The sequence below is a fragment of the Falco rusticolus genome, chromosome 4, assembly GCF_015220075.1.
Source record: "Falco rusticolus isolate bFalRus1 chromosome 4, bFalRus1.pri, whole genome shotgun sequence".
NCBI lineage: Eukaryota > Metazoa > Chordata > Aves > Falconiformes > Falconidae > Falco > Falco rusticolus.
The window spans coordinates 27,562,849-27,584,104 of NC_051190.1; the positions used below are offsets into that span (position 1 = coordinate 27,562,849).

At 44.5% G+C, this 21,256-nt stretch overlaps 1 protein-coding gene across 4 annotated transcripts in view; it reads right to left on the reverse strand.

The window, feature by feature from the left end:
- Positions 1 to 5,266: 5,266 nt before the first annotated feature.
- The window catches only part of EPN2 (epsin 2), a 47,927-nt gene continuing 31,937 nt past the window's right edge, over positions 5,267 to 21,256 (reverse strand). For 2 of the 4 annotated variants that reach the window (XM_037383340.1, XM_037383341.1), the window contains 7 exons: positions 20,332 to 20,444; positions 18,729 to 18,821; positions 18,308 to 18,464; positions 15,057 to 15,230; positions 13,360 to 13,452; positions 12,213 to 12,428; positions 5,267 to 9,813 (listed from right to left, as the gene is read on the reverse strand). In XM_037383340.1, the coding sequence (XP_037239237.1) occupies positions 9,476 to 9,813; positions 12,213 to 12,428; positions 13,360 to 13,452; positions 15,057 to 15,230; positions 18,308 to 18,464; positions 18,729 to 18,821; positions 20,332 to 20,444 (1,184 nt within the window). In that variant the 3' untranslated portion in view covers positions 5,267 to 9,475. The remainder of the gene's footprint in view (positions 9,814 to 12,212; positions 12,429 to 13,359; positions 13,453 to 15,056; positions 15,231 to 18,307; positions 18,465 to 18,728; positions 18,822 to 20,331; positions 20,445 to 21,256) is intronic. The other 2 variants (XM_037383343.1, XM_037383342.1) reach the window with 2 other exon arrangements.

Here is a 21,256-nt window from a genome sequence, read left to right on the forward strand (position 1 = left end):
CACTGTAGCTTCTGTTTTGTTACGCTTAAGTTTCTCCCAGACAGTGAAATTGGCCATTAACCTCCTAATTCAAGATGGGCAGAGGAAAGAAAATAAAATATCTTCATTCAGAACATGTGTCCTGACACAAGATGAGGGTTCAAGGCCATCAAAACAAGAGAGACCTGTTAGAGGAAAATGTGAGATAGTTGGGGGCTTTGCAGAAGCCCTCCTCTGCTCCCCGGCTCTGGAGGAGCTTTGGAGCGAGCTGCCCAGCAGGACCGTGCCCGCTTCATGGCAGAGTTTTCCTGCCATCACTGTGGAAGCCACCCTGGGAGGGAGACGGCCAAGGACACGGACTGAGCAGCAGCTTGTGAATCACACCCTCCAGAAAAAGGAAAATCGTTTGGATAGTCTTTAGGAACCGGTATTTGCAGCCCTTTCTACCAACACTAGAAATAGCAGCATCAGCTCCTGCCCTCTCGTGGCAGTTTGCAACCTTTAGGAAGACGTTGGAGGTTACTAGTAACAGCGGGCGAACAAGGTTGCATGAAGGACACCCAAGTTTTTCCTGTTCCCACATGGAAATCGCTCAGTGCAATGGTACCAGCGTCCCTGCCACTGCCCCTTGTCCCGAGCATGGGGCAAGCGCCTCCCAGTGCTACAAGCCACCGAGCTGCCTCACAGGGAGTGGGACCGAGCCAGAAACTGGCAGCAGCGAGCACTCCAGAAACTGCCCTGGGGCCCACCAGGCTGTTTACAGCAGCAGTATTGCAGCAGCTAGAAGGTGTCTCCATCTGAAAGTGAGTCTTGCAAATGGATTAAAGCTGACAGCAGCTGCTCGCCGGCAGCAGTGTCGGTTTAGGAGCAGGAGCCTCCTGTGAAATACTCCAAAGGAAAACAAAAGAGGAAAAAAAAAATAAACACAAAATCACAGAACAGCCAGATTTGAAGAAAAAGCAGAGCTTTGGCTCCAGCATTACCGAGGCTCATCACCAGCAGCGTATCAGCCCATTGCAGACCAGCCCCAGGATGACCCGTCTGTGCCGAGGTCACCGGAGCATCATGCCAGGACCTGATGCCAGGAGATAAGGGGGGCTGAACGCCCCGGACCCGCAGTCCCGGACATGGGGCTGTGAAGTAGCAGGATGGGGCAGCTGGGTGGGAGATGGGGGTCACACAGAACAAACAGCATCAGCGGTGACAGAGCCGGGCTGGCACCTAAGGCTGCAGTGCAGAGCCCGTGTCTGGCCAGGCACCGCCAGCTCCCCAGTGTTGGGGGGACACGGGGCCTTGCAGCACCAACAGGAGCCACCGACCCCTGGGGCTCTTCCATTTTGGCAGGGAGCAGCAGCTGGGCAAGCGGGTGGCTGCGGCAGAGCCCACGCAGGACGTCTCCAGGGTGCCCCTAAAACGTGCTCCAGGAGGCGAACCCCCACGAGAACATGATGACTCCCCCCTCCTGCACCCACCACCCAGCCCAGCTGGGACCCAGGGTCCAGCCGCACAAACCTGTGCCGGTCTGGAGCAGCCACCAGCAATTCCCAGTGTCTCCCAGACCCCACAAACCCCTGAGCAGGAACCAGCAAGGAGCAGACCAGAGGCTGCCTGCCCCGCAGGGGACGTTCAGTCCTATTCATCCATGGGGCACACGCTGCAGAGGGGACCCACGAGGATTTGTCCATCAGGTGGGGAGTCCTCTGGGAGGCAAATGTGGCTGAGCTCAAAGCCCAAGAGCCGAGGCACTCATGGGTGTTTGCAAACCCAGAAACAACGTCCGCAGCACCCTCCGCAGTGAACCCAGTACCCTCCGCAGCACACCAGAGCGCACCCAGCACCCTCCACAGTGCACCAGAGCACACCCAGCACCCTCTGCAGCACACCCAGCACCCTCCACAGCACACCAGAGCCTGCCCTGCACAAGGACAGCAGGTTACAAGGGCTGGGCTCGAGACAACAAATTTCCAGTACGTGGCCATCTTTAGGGCACAAATCCTGTTAGAAACCGGTCCTTCGGCCACCAAACCAGGCCCGAGCCCCCAGGAGGGAGGCTGCAGAGAAGTGAGAGTGCAACAGAACCTGCTCTCACGGCGGGGTGCAAGGGATTCAGTCTCTCGTCCTTCAGAGGGATGATCAGCAGAAGCATGTAACTGCTGCAGGTTTCTATTTTTATACCTCTATTCAGGCCAAGATATTTAAGTACCTAAATTCACCTCAGTATCACCACATTTAGTGCCAGACTTGCTAACGAAGGCATTTAAAAAAGCAAAGAAACCCCCACCGCCATCAGCCAGCACAACCCCAGCCAGCCCACGGTCTCCTAGGCCGTGTGTGCTGTTACACCGAGGCAGAACTGGCTCCCTTCAGGCTTGGTTAAACCACCCAATTTTCATTCCTTGGCCAAAAAGCCCTTCAAGGGGAACAGGGAGCACATTGCCCGATTTTCACGGGTTCCACGTTCCCACCCCGGTGGGACACAAGCAAAGCATCTCACGATTTTCCATCTTAGAAATTACTAGAGGTGGCTCGGCCACAGCGCTGCGGGGAATCCCATGTGGGGCAGCAACGGCACAGCCAGTGGGGCAGCTCCACGCGGAGTCGGTGTCCCGCAGGGGCTGTTCGGCCCTCACCTCTGCCCGTGCATGGCGTTCTCCAGCCCTGCCCGACGCAGCCGTGTGCCACGCTGCTCCCACAGCCCACACACGGCGGTTTCACAAAGGGCCCGTCCGGCAGCTGTACTGGTGGCTACTGGCCACAACGCCTTTGCTCTACGAAGGGCTCTACGCCAGAAGCAGGACCCTGAGCTGGATCGAGCCCTGATCGGATCTACAGCAGCTCCAGATGTTTAAACAGGGCTTAAAACCATGATACTGGCTTGTGAGGATCTCCTAGAGCATATTTAAGCAATCAAACTGCAAAGCTGGGAGTGCTGATGTCCCAGTGAGGCTTCACGTCAGGCAGCAGCAGGCAGGGAGCTGAGAAGACAGACTCTACCTTATACTACAGCTTTATTCTGTCTATTTGAAATGTCATTTATTTTCTTTCATCTGAGAACAGGAACACATTTGCTCAACACGTTGAGAACGGATCAAGCAGAGAAGCAGCCTGGACGTGCTAAGTGCTGCTCAACAGCCACAGTGGCTGACAGACACCCGCTCCCTCCAGCCCAGCATCTCATCCACCTCCAGCAGCACACGCTGCCTGCGGCCCTCAGCACGGCACGGCAGGATCCGCGCTCCGCTGGCCATGCAGACGTTCACATGCTTTAAGCAGCCTTTTTGAGCCGAGTTTCAATGCACATCACACCGAACAATCCTGCTGGTCACCAGTTTACTTGTGGATAAAGTCTGCACCGCCTCCTTGTCCCACCCATTAAACAGCTGTTGGGGGAAGGACAGATTATCTCCGATCTTAAAATTTACCACGGATCTGAGGGTCCCATTGCTCACTCCAGGTTTGGTACAGCTCTGGGCTCCCCCTAGCAAAGCCAAAGGCCGCGCTATCTCCCCGCAAAGGCATCACCATGCTCCCCCATTCATCAATTACTACTTCAACCGCTGCAAATCACTAGGTTGTGTTACACGGGTAGGATGCCGATCCCCTATCGATCGCCAGACTGCTGCCAATTAACCGCCCTAATGGGTAATTGACAGGGATGTCTGAAGCACCAGAGGGAACCTTGACTCATCAAAACCCCAATTCTTCACCCATTACAGGGTACAATCGACTGACAGCAAAGACAGGATCATTACTGCAGCGTACAACCCCGGCTCCTCACCATTTATAATCCTGAGCTCCCAAACGTTTGCCTTTATGAAATCCGCGTTCGTCCATGTCCCAGCTCCCAGGACAGGGACTACCCGGGAGGTGGATGACAGCTAACTTCAACAAGGCAGAAGTTTTAAACACAAAGGGCTCCATAAATCACACTGGTTCTCTGCAATGTAGATGGCAGGCAGTTGCAAAAGTCTTGCCAAAGCCACGGCACAAGCCGACTCAAACCATTTTCTCACAGTTCGACGAAAAGGAGCGGAAGAGCCAAGTTACGTCACTCGGGCCAGCACAAACAAGAGGTAACGGCAACGTACGCATTCAGCAGAAACACTCTGGCAACACTGGTGCGGATGAGGGCAAGGCTCTAGATAATGCTTCATCCAGCCAGCCTCTTCCTCCGCAGTGGGCAAACACCGCCCCACTTCACAGAAGAGGAAGAGGAGAGCCGGGTCGGGGCAGCGCAGCTTGCCCAAGGCCAGAGGAAGGCTCGGCCGCAGCCAGAGCTCCCAACAGGCCCTGTCAGCTCCGGCTCCCTCCAGCAGCCCCTCGGCCAGCCCAGCCTGCGGCATTCAGCTCCTTTTGAGGAGCATCACAGAGTCATCACCCACGTTTCCACTTTGAGTCCTTCCTAAACCTTTCCTGTAACCAGCAGCTTTATTTAACATGCGATGTCAAGAGGCCAGAGTAAACCAGAGCAGAAGTGCTGATCACACAGGAAGAGCGAGCAGCCAGAGCAACACACACGCACAGGAGCCCCCCACCCCACCCCCCAGCAGCGGAAAGCATCCTTCTGTAAAAATGAGAGGTACAAAAAGCCACAGGTATCTGGGCTGCCACCCTGGCAAAGGACGTTTTTCCTCTTTTTATTAGTGGCCCAAACACAGAAGCAAAACGAATCAAAGACCTGACCAGAGCCAGCCTCGTTCTCCAGGGAAACTGGCATGCTACTGGGGCGGCCGGTTTGCACAACACCCCCAGCCAGCTCCGTACCACGGATCGGAAACCAAAACAGATGTTTTTTTCCCTGTGGCCACCTTTCTGACAGTCGGGTCTTTAGCACCACTGCAGTGTCAGCATTAAGAAATTAACTTTTCAATTAGTGATCAGCCTGATTGGCAGCAAACTACAGAAAACCTGGAAGGGCTCTGGAGAGGTAGCTCTTGAAATAGCCTGCTAATTAAGCACCCTTCAACTTAAACCGTCCAGAATTAGAAGCTGAAATCACTTCCCTGCTGGAGCCAGGCTCCCTGTTACCCATCTGCCGGGCCACTTGACCGAGGGGACGGAGCCAAGCCTGCAGGAAGGGCAAGACTGAACTACTGCAAACTTGGGAAGCGAAGACGTTTTGTCACAGTTCCCCAGCCCTTACTCCACAAGTGCTGGCTTTAAGTCACACCTTCCCCAGACTTCTGTCTTCACATAAACACAGAAGCCTCCACGAGACAGTCCTTGCTTACCCCTCCAAAAGTGCTGTTTAAAGGGTTATGTGGTTTAAAGAAGCAATTCAGTCACCTGCAACACAAGTCTTCATTTTTATTGAGTTAGTAAGGTCTCAACTGATTCCGATTTAAGTGACCTATAAGAAACTCTCCTTTCTCATAGTAAGAGCAGGCCTGCCCCAGGAAAGTGATGAAAGCATCGAAGAAATCACATTGACAATGTACAAGAAGCATTACTCTCCGTAACGGTTAGATTTCTCCTAGCACCTAGGACTTTTAGCACAAACCTTAAATTATCTCAATCAAGCCATCAACTTGCTCGAAAACCAAACCAAGCATGGCAGCAACAGTTTTTTTGAATGGGATTATAAACACTACGCAGAGTCTTGAAGAAGCAACACGGCTGGAATATAAGCAATACAATTTTAATTCTGACCAGTCACCTACAAACCCCTTGTCTTTCCACTGTTCTGATGGCATTATTAAATATCACATCTGTGACTTCGCTTGGGAAAAATGACACAAAGATACAGACATTATGATACAATAGTACAAATGATAAATTATTTATACAGTAAATAATGTCAATAGTCAGCACAAATTCATAAAAAGCAGCCGGCTCCCAGTATTATGAAAACAGTTTGGTAAATATTTAAATTGTAACAGTTGTAAAGGAAGCAAGTCTTGTGAGATTCTGCTGTGAAAAATAAACCATATATTTCTCCACAATTTGTGCAATATTAATACATACAGTACACATTAGAAACCGTAACAGCAAAAGGGAAGATGGATAAGAATAGTTGTCTTAGCTATGGGACTTCAAAAAGACTGTAAACACCACAACCCACCATGGTTTTCCTTCCCTGTCCCCTCAATGTAGTTTAGTTTCTATATAGTATAAAACTGAATAAATAACTGAGCTTATTTTGGGTTTAAAATTATGCCAAGATTTTTTTTTTATTTTTTTTTTTACAAAATATTTAACACTTTATCTTTGGTCAATTTGACCAGTAAGGCTATTTTGGGATACTAACATTTTAAAAATCAAAAGCACTTTTAGTATTTGCAAGTGAGAGAAGAAGGGGGAGAGGGAAATGCATTTGGAGAAATATGCCAGAGCAGATGTGATCGGATACGCACGTGTCCTCCATGCAAAAAGAAGTGGGAGGGCGAGGAGGGAGGAAGAGTTATTCTGGAAAGCAGTTAAATCATCGCGAAAAGAGATTGACCATTCTGGACACAACTGAAGGTTCACCTGGCTAGGACAGCAGCCACCGTTCAGCGTCACTGCTACAGCGCCCCACACCTGCACAAGCTGCGACACGGGCGCACCTCCAGCCCAGGAACCAAGCACATTCACCAAACCAGCTCGTATCGTCTTCCACTCGGCTCCTGCCACAACCCCCACGCCAGGCTGGGAATCTCGGCACAGTCAGTCCTTAGCCTAAAGCTTTACAGCAGCACAGTCTGGGCCGATCGCTCTTCAGAGTGCCCTGTCCTGGTTTATTGTGCGATATATATCTATACATAGATAGGTATAAAGTAATACAGCTCTTACAGAAGTGGCTTGGTGAAAGCAACAATTTGCCATTCAGCAGTTTCATTAAGCTAGGGCTCCCTACCAGACCAACAGCACAGTTTTATCATTCACGGTGACAAATCGTGACTCTGAACCGTAGATAACTTTATCATTTTGAATACTTACTATCAAACTCCACCTCGCCTCCAAAATGTTACCTAGTGTTTAACGACAGGATGCGGTTACACATTTTTGGCTGAACAGACCATGCCCCATCTAACTGTTGCAAATGCATTCAGGTGACAGACCAAGGGAAAAACATCAAGTGACCTCAATTCCACTGTTGATAAAATTAAATTGGAAAAATAATGATGGATAAATCTTGCCACAGATCAAGTGGAAATCACTTCCCCACCCCCCACCCCCCCTCCATCTGCAAGAATCACACCCTTCCTGGTCTACACTTTTCAATAACTTCAACAACAACAAAAAAGTAAAGTATTTTTCCTTATTCTGAAAGGCAACATGAATGGTTTTTTGTTTTGTTTTGTTTTTTTTTTAAAGACATACTGGGTGTGGACAGCAATTCTCTTTCCTCCTATATAAAAACAAGAGCAGATGAATATTCTGAATCCTACTTGCAAATTCAATAGTATTCAAGAGGATAGAACAATCTGCATAGAAACATCCACACACTTAGCATTCCGTACACTAATAGAGCTACACTGACCTACACAGCTAAAATCTGTGATTGTACCCTAGATTTGATAGTCTTTCAGCCTCCCCTACCCACCAAAAGATATAACCCAGTCCCTTCCACGTCAGCCAGCCCCTCTCTCCTGTGGCACACAACCCTAGACTGGCACAGTCCCACACAGCATCACTACACCAGAACACACAACTCTGACAACTTCTTTCATCTTCTTTGTTTTGTTTTGTTTTCCCCTCCTTGTCATTAGGGAAAGGCCACCAAGATGCATCAGTTCATTCACAGAGACGCCCTCAAGGCAGTAGCAAGCACGGGAACATCCCTTTCCACATGCTCTGCGGGTGTTTGCGTTGCTTGTGAAAGCAGAGCTCGGACACGTTGCCATCTGTGAGAAGGCCAGGTTTCCACCAGAAACACTGGCTGGAACCTGAGCGTGGTTTAGTGCCGATGAGTCCAGGCATGCAAGTTAAAATGTAATAGTTCAGCTTACAATTAATAGTTGTAAATGGAACCGGTTATCAATATGGAGCGCACCTTTCATTAAGAAAAATTAGTCAATAAAATTAATGAGTCGTGTTTGTACATTAGAATTTTTAACATCTCAAGTATTACAAGAAAAAACAGCCTCTCTTCCGACAGTCATAAAGGCTAAACGTCTGTCCATTTTGGTAACTGGAAAACGGGAACAAATCAAGGGAAAGGCGACTTTAGTGTTTTTTCTTTTTAATGCAGTCTTAAATCATGTTATGCTCAAATTTAATTCATCTAAAAATAATTAGTCACGAGAATTTGTTTTGATTTGCATTATGAATACTTCATTTAAAAGTAAATATTTTAGTGTTAATCTTCCCTTTTAAACTCTCTTTACAGAAACAAAGAGCTAAAACCATAAATAAGAGGGCATTAAAACCATAAAAATGACATTTGCCAATATCTTAATTTTTCAGCCAGACTTGATAAATCTATCAAAACCAGACAGTTAAATAAGAACCACATTATAAAAATTAGCAAAAAAAGGACTATTAGGTAACTCTGCAAACTCAAATATGAAACTGTACTAAACAAAATATGTGCAAAAGTATACAAGAGTAACTGCATATAGCAAGGTTAAGCCTGAATTAGTTTTAAAGCTTGCCCCGGTGAAATTGAATTCAGAGTTGTCCCACTGTATTTCTTTTTTCTTTCAACTCACATTGTAAGTCAAATAAAAACAAAATACACGTTAACTTCCAAACGAAGCTGGTACTGGACAAGCACAGAGCAGGACACTCACTCAGCACGAGTGCAGCATGCCACTCACAGAGAGTTCCTCAGGAGTCCTTAAAGAGTAGTGTACAAATTCAACACTGCATACAACAGCACACGTTATACTTGACAACTTGAGAATGTTCTGGGGGTTTTTTGTCTGGGTTTTTTGGGGAAGTTTGGTTTTTTTGTTTTTTTGCTTTTGAGACAAGCTTGCTTTCTCGGTCAAACCTCTTATACGAAAGCAGTGTGATTTTGCGTTGCAATGTTTAATGCATAAAAACCAGCCACCTGGGCCCTCCGAATCATTCTCTTCTAGAGTAAGGACTATGGGTGAACCAACAGTCTAGAACTGTGTATAGTTATGTGCAAAACATTCACTAGCACTCTGAATCTCAGGTCTATCATATGGGCATAAGAAGTGACATATGCAGGTAAATAGTAATTTCAGGATCCAGCACATCATCTGACATCTACAAAATAGCCCACGGAGTTTAAAATGGCAGGTTCTCCCTAGAAAGTGTATTGAAATGATTAACAAAGTAACAAAATGGGCAGAATCTAACTTTGGTGAAAAGTCTGAACATTTCACATAATGCTCAACAAGCCAAAGTAAGGTACCATCTGTAGCAAAGACTAGATTTAGATTAACTGGTAAGTAGAGACAACTCTTCAAAGATCATAACTGTAAACTGCAAATCTACTTCCAAGTCTCTTACACACCGTTCAGTCCACACAGGCCACGTTCATTTTGCTGTAAAGACTTCAGCCTGGAAACACTATGAAAAGAAAGTTCCTTTAATTGGGTCTTTATAGGAGAAAAGGGTTAGTTGTATTTGTAGACTGGGATGCTGACGGCGGGATTCCTGTACTGTGAAGAGGCTGGGTCATTGATCCTGCAATGCTCACGTTCAGCCCCTGGCCCATCCTTGTTATAGAGGCCACAGTGCCCATAGCTGGTATCGGTGCCATTCCCACAGGCACTGGGGCCATGGAAGACAGAGGTATTGGCTCCATGCTTATCGGTGGCACAGCACTGAAGGAAGGGCTGGTTCCCATCACAGGACTCGCTCTCATCTGATTTAGAGTGAGTGGCTGAGGCTGATTCACTTGGAAGGGGTTGATTGGAGTTGGTGCTGTAGCGGCGCCTAGTTTTGAGAGAAGAAGCGGGAAGAGGGAAAGAGATCGCACACCATAAACACAAGATTTTGGAGATCATCTTTTCTGGCAAATCCCCTCCTGGCCATCTCCACGTGCTCCCAACCCCAAAACACCCTGCAGAGAAACCTGCGTGGACGCATTCAGCAAACTGGGGCTGCACTGGTGCACAAGTACAGTCTGTTTCCTTGAACCTATCAATCAGAGAATCATTGAATCATTTAGGCTGGAAAAGACCTTTCAGATCAGAGTCCAACCGCTAACTCAGCAGTGCCAAGCCCACCCCTGAACCACAGCCCTAAGCACCACATCTACACACGTTTTTATTACCTGCAGGGACAACGACTCCACCACCTCCCTGGGCAGCCTGTCCCAGTGCTTGACAAACCTTTCAGTGAAGAGATCTTTTCCTGGTATCCAACCTAACTCCCCCAGTGCAACTTGAGGCCGTTTCCTCTTGTCCTATCACTCATTACTTGGGAGAAGAGACCGACCCCCACCTCACTACAGCCCCTGTCAGGCAGCTGTAGAGAGTGATAAGGTTCTCCAGGCTAAACCAGCCCTGGTTCCCCCAGCTGCTCCTCCTAAGACTTGTACTCCAGCCCCTTCCCCAGCCCCCTGCCCATCTCTGGACATGCTCCAGTCCCTCAAGGTCTTTCTTCCAGTGAGGGGCCCCACACTTGAACCCAGGGTTCAAGGGGCAGCCGCACCAGTGCCCCCAGTACAGGGGGACGGGCACTGCCCTGGTCCTGCTGGCCACGCTGTTTCTGACACAAGCCAGGATGCTGCTGGCCACCTTGGCTACCTGGGCACACTGCTGGCTCCTGTTCAGCCGGCTGTTGACCAGCACCCCAAGGTCCTTTCCCACCAGGCAGCTCATCAGCCCCTCTGCCCCCAGCCTGTCGCGCTGCCTGGGGCTGGTGTGACCCAAATGCAGAACCCGGCACTGAGCCCTGTTGAACCTCATACAAATCAGCCTCAGCCCATCAGTCCAGCCTGTCCAATGCCACAAAACATCCCTTTGCTGACCAACAGTTTCCAGTTCTGATAGTGGTCACTGGAGAGCCAGGTTCTAAATTTGGTTACATCCAGATCACCAATTTATATTTTTTAAAATGCTACTTCAAATTTGCATTGCAGAAGAGAACTGCAGGCTCTCTGTACTCCTTTACTGCAATCTGACTACTGCAGATTTGTGCGTTTGCTTCAAGATCTCATCCAGTCAACTCCATTTAGAAGTTGTACATGTTTCTGGCACTGAGTTTTGACAAGAATTCGTAAAGTAAACAAGTTGTTTCCGAATTACAGCGGTGCTAGAGAAATCAGAGAATAACTTTCCCAGCGTTTGAGGTTCTCTGGACTGCTGCCAACACTACAAATTCCTTTTACCATATATGTATAGTGTTATTTGGATGGCCCAGTGACCCCTTATAAACTTCTTGTAGTAACCGGTAATGGCAGATACACAGACTTCCTCTTGCTAAACACTGCCAAGGTTGTCCAGAATTACTGGTTTTTTCCTACCCAAGGAGTTTAATAAACCGTCTTTTTTTTTTTTTTCATTGGAAGAGTGAAGAAAATAAATACTGAAATAGCACTTTATCTGCCCATGCTAGTATCACATAGACATGTCAGTGCATACAAACAGCTTTTAGAAAATACATACATCTTCCATGTGCTCAGTGTCACTATCTATGGCTGCTCTAAGTACAAGCTCACTTTATCACACAGGCCAACTTACAGAACTGTAACAACCTACTTTTTTTTTTTTTTTTCTTTCCCCCCCCCCCCCCCAAAATACATTGAGAGTGGGTTTTGATCAAAACTAGTTTGTCAAGCTAGCCTAAAGACAGCCTAACTAACAACCCACTAAATTACACTGCAGTTTGCTATCTGGAACCTCAGGCTGCAGTCAGAGGTGCTACTGCGCCTGCTGCAGCACAAGCAAAAGCACAATTCCTACCTGGTTCCACAGGAACCTACCACCTATTACCTTCCCAAGGGATTCTCTGGTGGCCCAACTTCACATCTTACCTGTTTTGCAATGTCAGCTTTAGCTCAGTCATTTTTAATAACCCAAAGTCTTCTAACACAAATAATTTTGAGAGAGCAAGGGTAAAAGTGGAAGAGAAACTGCTTGAACAGAGCTCAGCCAGCAGATCAGCTGCAGAGGCAAGAGCAAAAACTCTGTGCTTTCAGGGTCCCGCAGTATGCCTTGAAACCACGATGCCTTGCCCTCCTGCTCACAGTCATGATCTGTTGGCTGAAGTAATCAAGAAAAACAAGCCAAACTAACTGACATTAAATCAAATAGGACTGAGTTATGCAGAGTTTTCCTATAGGAAGGGAAAGCTACAACAGAAAACTGAAGGAATGTGCAGGAACAGACCTGGTGCCAAGAATGGATTCAGTGAAGTAACAGGTTGCGGTGGCTTAGACACCAGTGAATCCAGGTTTACCAAAGCAGCATTGGGGCCCAAAAAAGACTCAGGGGTTTTCCGAGCTGCACTTTGTTTGCTTGATGTCATGCTTGAGTGCTGGGAATCAAAGAGATCAGGACTTGTGGTACCGCTATGCTGAGATGGCAAAGTGGAACCTGATTCAGCTGAAACAACACAAAGAGAAAAACAAAATTTACCTCATTAATCTACATAGTCAAGCAAAGAAACCCTGAAGCCTCTGACAAGAGAAACGTTTTAAAACCTATTGTTTGTATTAGTCAGATTTATACATTTCAGTACACATTACACCCTTATAGCATGCAAGCAGATAAATGTTCTTTAGAAGAGTATGAAGAAGCTACAGTTAAGAGTTGCAGTGCTCTACTGAAGGTGCTACCTGATTTGCCCTGACAAATATTCTCACAGCTATGCTGCAACAGATGGGACTAAGAGTCTCCAAGGAAAAGATATTCAAACACCTTTGCTTCTGCCCTTGCACTACACCACTGCTGCACCCTTCCTAGCTAAATTCCACCCAGTTCTCTCTTTTGTGTTAAAGAAGCCTAGCCCAGCTTTGAATTAGTCACCATTCTTTCAGGCAGAACCATCCTGAAAGAACACAGCACTTATATGTTAAGGGCTGGCAATTTTTATTATAGTGCCTAACAACCAAATAAAAGATAAATTAAAGCATTCATAGAAGTGTATTTTCTCATCTTCCTGCTATTGTTACACACTAGAATTTACACATTTGACAAATTCAGTTAACATTGTTCTGTGTGACACTCTGAGCATGAGCCATGCTACAATCACACTGGATACTGTAAATTTAGAAGTCAAACAGATTTCTGGGTCAATGCAGCAAAAGGTTACAGAGCGAGATTCTATGGCCTACAATGCAAAAGGCCTATTCCCTGTAAGTTCATGCACAGGCCAAAATGCTAACAAGCTTTTACTGCTGCATCATCACCAGTTTTAGTCTCTTCCTTTGTGAAAGTCAATTTTTATTTTTTTTAAAATAAAATTTAAGAGTAGAGACATTTGTTGCTGAGACTATCACCCAAACTGTCCGCATGCTAAGAATTTGATTCATACCTGGCTTTTTGGAAGTTCGAAGTGTGTCAAATTCAGAAAAATCATCTTTAACTGTACCATTCAAATTACTGAAGAGGTCAAAAGATGTACTTCCTGTTCAAAACAACAAGACAGCCCTGTCATTAACAGATCTTCAGTTGCATCACACACCTGATCCTACTGAAAGGAATTGCTAATCCATTCACGTTACCAAGAAGCCGCTCTGTCAGGATCCAGGGCAGCAGTTCAGATCAGCTCCTACTCTTACCCAGGACCAGGGAGAAGGATAACATCAGAGAACTGTCCTTTCTTACAGTATTAGCCAACTAATTCAGAGCAATGTGCTTTTAAATCACAATGCGAGGCACACCTTAGCATGCTGGGTTTTTACTGAGTGTCTGCACTAGAGAGACTTATAGGCAGGCAGATATTGCTGCAGAGAAAGACAACAGCAACGAATTTACAGCCTAAACTATAAAGTGTTAAACAGCCCTCAAGTAAAACACACTCCTGAATACGGTTCCAAGGACAAATCTAGCATTGCTACAACTTAAGCAATGATTTGACTTACGCTTCCCAAGTTAAAAGGAGGAGTAATGCAACAGAAAAGGTTATCTATGCCATGTAGAGACAGTAAGGCCCTGTTAGCTAAAGCACCAGAACTTGCCCATAGCTTGCAACCAATGAAAAAGTTAACACTTTCAAAACGTGGACACACTCACCTCAAAATGGAGGAAGAAAAACCACACCTAAATGAACAGCAATCACCATCCTGAACAGCTTTAAAGTTTGCTGGGTTTTTTTAATTAGTTGAAATGTTTTTCTAATTTAGTTTTAACCTCCACCACATTTCAAGCAAATGGAAGTACCGCTTAGCTCCATAAAAAGGGCAAAAAGACAAAATCCCAAGAGAATGAGTGAAGATTGTGCATCACTAATACTTCTTATCAAGAACAAAGACCCACCATAGTTCAAGAATCATTCTCATAATGATCTAGTTATTGCCCTTTGCCCAGTGAAAAGCTGATGAGAGAACCTTTTGCAGTACTCAGATTCCTTTGTTTATTATGCACTGAAATGAATGACTAGCAGAAAATGCATTTAGGATGCATTTAGCCACGGTGCCAACATGAAAATACCAGGTATTAAGATTCATCAAGGTTGCATTAGTTACAGAGCATGAATAGACAATTACATCAGCACCTTCTGCATCTTGCTACACAAGGACTTAGGGATAGCTTTCACACCCTCAGTCTGAATTAACATTTGCACCTCTAAAAGTCTCCTCAGAGCATGAAGCTGTTCAACCTGTCAATCTATGTGTGCAGAGACATCCATCTGCATAGCTATTTATCATGATGAAAGGTAAAATTATAGTATCATTCATTTCCAGAAATTAAGTCCTTGTCTAATTAAAGATAAAACCCATTTAAAAACCAACAGCAGCAGCAGCCGTAAGTGCTCAGCATGCATCCACACATACCAATGAAAGAACATACAAGGGACAGAGCCTGAAGAAGTAACAAGGATTCAGAGCTCCAAGTCAGAATAATTACATCTTAAGTTCTTTTTGCTGCTAGCCATTACAACTCCCATTTATTATTTTACCAACCAGTTCTGCAAATTGTTCAGCACACAGCTTCTTTTAACCAAGCAATGCAAGAAATTTCACTTTCATTACTCAAATAATATGGATATGGGATGAGACCATTTCTCACCAGAAGTAGACAGAGGTTTGTTTGCAGGTGCTGGTCCCCAAGGATCCACAGATGATTTTGCTGCAGTAGAAGATGGCTGAGCAGGGGCCCAAGGGTCAACATTTTTGGACAGAGACTGAGCTGTGGATCCTGCTGGTGCTGCCCAAGGGTCAACAGAAGCAGCTGGTTTGGCACCTGCAAATAAAGCCAACAGGAATACAAGTCAGCACAGTTTCATTTTGGAAACCCTTCCTTGGAGATTAATCTCTCTTATGAGCCATTACTGCCAATTAATACTAAACATAAATAGGCGAAGCAGTTCAATATTAGGAATACTGATGTCTCAGCATTTCTGTCCTACATACTGAACAACAAGCACAAGTAAATTCTGTGCAAGAAATTAATAAAATCTCCCATTTGAAGCTGAATAAAAAAATCTGCAGTTCCAACAAGAAAACTTGCTTTTTTTACGCTGCCACCACAATAGACAACATCTGACTGAAGATGACCTAAATCACAGGGTGAATTTATGAACTCATGGGAAAGGAGGTTTCTAAAAAGTCTATATGTAAAAGGTATGAAATACACAACATTAAGGCTTGGACAAAGAACAGAAATATGTAAGATTCAAAGGGAATATTTTTCAAACTCTTTTAACCATACTGTCATTTTATAAAAATATAATCAGCTTCCCTGAGCTAGTTGTGCTTTTTATTCCCATTTGTAAGACTCCTCCTGGCACAGATCTAAGCTGTCCACTAATACCTCTTCCTGTATTTTTCTTTTAAACCTCATGCCTTTATGTTCAGGATTCCCATTTTTATTGGAAGATGCTGAAAACTCTTCATTCCTACAAATTCAGGCTACCAAACTGCTCCAGGTTCTGCACAAGATTAGGTCTTCCTAGTGGGAAGTAGAAAATTAAGGCAGTAAAGGGAGAAGGAAAGAGAAAGAAACTTGCCTCACTACATAACAATTTCCTGCCAGTTTTTTCTTCTTCCTCCTTAGCCTACTAATTTGTTGCTTTTCAGCTTAGGCGATGACTTCTTCCTTCCACCATTAAATAACACTGTTTTGGCTTAACAAATTACATTTCAGATTTGCAGTGGGCCAGGCCTCTGTCAGAAGGTATCAGTCTTGCTTTGCTCCCATGTCATTCATCCCCGCTGCCCCCCACCCACCACAGTGCAGGAATGGGAACCCAGTACTTGAAACGCACAGCCTGAAAACTCTGCGGTGATCAATTACCTTCAAGTCAGATAGCACATGCAAACACATTCCCCCATCCCAATGAAACTTCCCAACTAGTCATGGCTTAGTTACTAAAGGAGTGCTGTATAATCCATGAGTAGGACAGAATTACCCATGTAGTACATAGCTATTATCTTTAACCACCATGTGGGTTTCAAGTTACAAATGAGTACTGTTTTATTTTTTAAAAATACATACAAACCCCCCAGCATCACAATTTTCTTGAAAAATAATTCAATGCTATACACAGTGGCACAAATTCCAGTTTGCAATGTGGTCTTTGTTTCATCAACAGGCAGCATGGTCTTGCTACAGCTTCAGACGAGGCAACGCTAAAATTCTCCAAGCAAGAATTCTCGTAGGAAGTCCAACTATTTGTAGCAATTGCTATTCATAGCAATTCTCATAGCAAGTCCAACTATTCCCACACCAGTACTTACATTTCCTTTATCTACCCTTAGTGCTGAGTTACGAGCAATGTCACACAAGAAATGCTAATGACAGCATTCCCATAAACGGAAGCTTTCAAAAAAAAAAAAAAAAAAGAAAAGTCTTTTCTTTCATAAAAAAAGAGTGCACAGAATTAGAGCACTTGGGAAGATACCTTCCCGTAGCTTCCATTATCTCTACTGAAATGCCAAAACACATGCAGGATTTGAGAAATACAGTTTAATGAGCCACTCTTTTATTAGCAGTCCAATTCATAAATCTTACATCTTCAAGCTCCCTCAAGTTACTTGGGAGCCAAGTAACCAGCAAGCTGGAACAAGGGGTTGTTCTATGGCGTTAATAAAGCTGGGAGCCATGAGAGGAAATGCTACAGCTGCAACTGATACAAGAAAAATCTTGTCAGAGGATGATAGATCGAGCACGGTATTTGAAGAAGGTGGGTTTTGTTTGTTTTTTAACCACAGAAAAAAACTTGGGCTTTTCTGATTTCACTTAGAACAATGAACTGTAGTTGGCCCAGTAACTATGTAGGTGCCTTTAATGCCACCAGGGGGGAAGAAGCAGCATTTCATTACTAAACTTCAAAATTTTCATCAGGAATCTCTATAGTGGCGTGCTGAATGCTAATGCAAATGACTTCAAAGCACTTTATAGCAGAGCTTGTAGAATCACCAGCATGAAACAAGACTTGCAGAACTAAGCTGTTAGTCCTCATGAAATAGCTTCCATTGCACAGAAACCCCCTGTCCCTCCAAAAAGAAAAAAATCCAAAGCCAACAAAAATTAGATCCAGCTCCAATTCCACAGATATAGCAAGTTTAACAAGTACTGTGAGGAATCATCAACTTTCTTATGCAAAGGAATTAACTCCTTGGACAGACCTTGGCTAACCTATAAAACAGCACACTACACAGGCAGCAAAACACACACAAACACGCAAAAAACTGGGTTTAATTGCTCTCTAATGTGTGAAGGACTGGATCTTTCACTTCAGAAATAGATTCCATTAATTTAGCATCAGAAGCTTATGGAACACAGTAAGTATTTAAAATAGGAACCTCAATTTTGTTCAGTATAAAAATCTCCATTTAAAGAATAATCCAGTTGGTACTGACAGTATACACATCATATTTCACCAGGAGCAATTAAAGACACGGTAATTCAGATCTATGGCCTTCTTAACTACAGCACCTTGTGCCTAAGTACTCTTACGTACTGACAAGAGTCTAAATCCATGACACTGGACACAACTAGCAGTCAAAGCATGAGTATGCTCCCGCTGAGACAAATTTTTTTGCTGTATAAAGATGACAGAAGCTTCGCTCTTTTCCTCTTTAAGATTCAAAATGCACATACAAAAACCCAGCTGCTTAAAAAGAGTGCAATTTCCATTTGTTTCTGCTTGGAAATGCGTTAGAGGAACGTTAGTTCTAGAGTATGGGAAACAAACAAAATGGACTAACACACCATCGTTATCAAGCATGACATTGTACCTTGAGAAACTTCGAAAAGCTCAACATTAAAAAGCAAAAACTTTTAAAGAAGCATTCCTTCTGGCAGTTTATACTTACCAAATGATTGCCATGGGTCAGAGGCAGTAGCTGCAACTGTGGATCCTCCCCAGGGATCAGTTTGGTTTGCAACAGCAGGAGGTCCCCAAGGCTCCGTTTTCTGCGGGGCCGGTGCCGACGAGGGCAGGGCATCCATTAGGTCCAACAAAGTGGTATGCTGAGGGCAGGAATAATCTGAGCTTTAATCAAGAGCATTACCAGTCTGAAGTAAAAACCCATGAGAGTGAAGAAGCAATTATTTTTTTCCTTTTATACACCTGCATTGACTAGTATTTTGAAATTTAACCCACATGGAAGAAGCTTTAAGCTATACAACAAAGCAAACCCAAAAGCATAAAAGAGCTCATTATTAAGCTATTTTGTGTTACTGTATTTCAGCTTTTGGCAGCATAACCGGGAATTTCTTAGTCGAAGGCACTACCTCCTTCTTTTTGGGAATTTTAATTGTGTCTCTGCGACTCTCCTCCAGAGCCATCTGTAATCTCAGATCATCTCCGCGTCTGAGGCGCTCCTCCTGCAAAGGAAATCAACACTGTTGATATAGACCATTAGCCTAGACTGTGCTGCTTGCTCCCTCCAGGTCCTAGCCCCCTTGGCAGGACACTGCCAGGGAAGGCCTGGGCAGTAATCCCTGCCACCCTAGGAGCGATGTGCACCACAGGCACGCACAGTGGGATTACCAGGGTTATTTGCTGTAACTTGTACATAGCACAAGTGTGGGGGGGAAATTTTCTTGTGATTCTTGCTTCAAACAGAGGTCAGGAGCACGCTGACCCTGTAACACCGTAACATCTATTTTGCTGATTGAAATTTACCCTCGTGTTGTTTTACTTCTAATGGGAAAGCTATAAATGAAATGTTCTTTCCAAAATTCAGTTACAATGCTAGAAACACCACCGAACTTAAAGACAAAGTAAATATCCCACCTCTAAATTACTGTAACGTTTTTAAGCATTCACATCACCACTGAAGTATGTAGTGATTTAAACTTTCATTTTCCTGGCTTTTCTCAGCTTCCCTCCACACTCGATGCAACTGTTGTAAAGAATGCTAAGTGAATTAATCTAGCCAACTCCACGTATATTATGTAGGTTTTAAACATCTGTAAACTACCATGTTTGTGGTACATTCAACTACTTTAAATATCTTTGTTTGCATCATCTTTCAGAGGTTGACTAATCCCCCAGCTGGTATTTCCCTTGTGATTTTTTTTTAAGCCATTTCAATCAATAAGATTCTGATTTTTATTTTCTTTAACTTTATTGCTCAACAATGACAAAGTTTACTGGGTGATAGTCTCCCCTTCCAAGCATAGGGATACTAATGCTTAATATACAGCAGTTAGCTAAAGTTGTCACAGGAAGCCTCTAAAATATTACATATACTCAACACTGCTGACTTGAATTTTCACTCATAGCTGAGATTCAACAACTTTGTTCCATATTAACATGCAGTAAATCATATCGACCACTACAGCATTCACTCCAGATTCAGAACGAACCTCCTAGGAATTATCACAGTAACATAACCCATGTGATAGATTAGGAGCCAAGTTACTTAAACCAGGTTCTTTACATATTCCAGTACTTTGCATCAGGTCACCCTTCTGTTCCAGACAGTCTTACCAAATGAACACATCATTCCATTTCACTGCAATCAGAATTCACTGACATTTCTTATGCTGTCCCCATTAATGAAGGTTTTAAGGACTAGTAATGTTTTCAGTTCTTCCTAACTGAAAACATCTTCAGTAATGTGATGATTAACATCCTCCCACACAAAGTCTTCTTGCAAAGTGATTGTCATCTTCCACTAGCCTCAACAGCTCGGAGGCTGAAGTTACTTTAAAAAGAGATTTAAACAAAAAAAATAAAACAAGTATCTTCCAAAATGGCTTTTCTCTCCCCCTGTTCCACCTGGAACAAAGCCAAGCTGCCATTGGAAAAGAAAAAAAACAACCAAACAGGATTGTAGTCTCAACTATCAAAGCATGGACACTTTGGAAAACCTACACAGGAACTAACCTGCTCTGCTACTTCCCGGCTCATAGCCAGCGCAAGCTGCAGTTGGAGTTCCTCTTCCCCACTTGTCTGAGGCCGGGCCTGCTCGAGCTCCGAGGAAACTCGAGGGGACGTAGCTGTTGGAGAAAAAAAGATCAGCAAATTTAACACACCAGAACCCCAGAAGATATAGGTTTCATTATTTCTCTGACCAGACCACCCCACTTTCAGACAGCCATTCTCAAAGGTCCCCAAGCCCAGCAACGGGCTACCTGGGAGCCAGAGGTCAACAACTTGCTGACCACCATCAGCTCCCTCAACTGTCAAGGATAAAGCCTGTACCAAGGCTGAGGTTAACAAGCCAGAACAATTAAGCAGGAAGAACTCTGCAAGACAGTTCAATTCTTTAAAGGAAAAACATTCCTGGAAAACAAAGGCTTTCTGTGTCAGTGTGGTTGTAATATCAAGAAGTATTACCAATAAATGCTGGGTACCATGTCTCAGCATATCAGAGTTTTGAGGGGCAGGACACTGATTTAAAAAACTACAGAATTAATCATTCAAGAAAATATTTGTTGATATTTCTTACATCTTCCAATGTTGGCAAGGATTTGCTGGGAGTTGGCCAATACCAGGGTAAAATTGGATACCACCCACTTTTCTGTAAAATAATACCATCTTAATGGGACAGATAAAGAACTATTCTTAACTGCTAAACAGGCTCAGAGACAAACAAGACAGCTATTCATACTCCAAATTTACAAAAAATACTCTACCATTCTCTGTTTAAAAGAAGTTTGGTATATAGGTTGAGAGGGTTGTTTGGGTTTTGTGGTTGGTTGGTCTTCCTTTGGATGAAGGCCTCTATTAGCTGAGAACTAGCTGCTAATCTGCCCTACTCCTCCTCGAGTAACAGTCCAGCTTAACAGCTAGAATACACAGTTTCCTA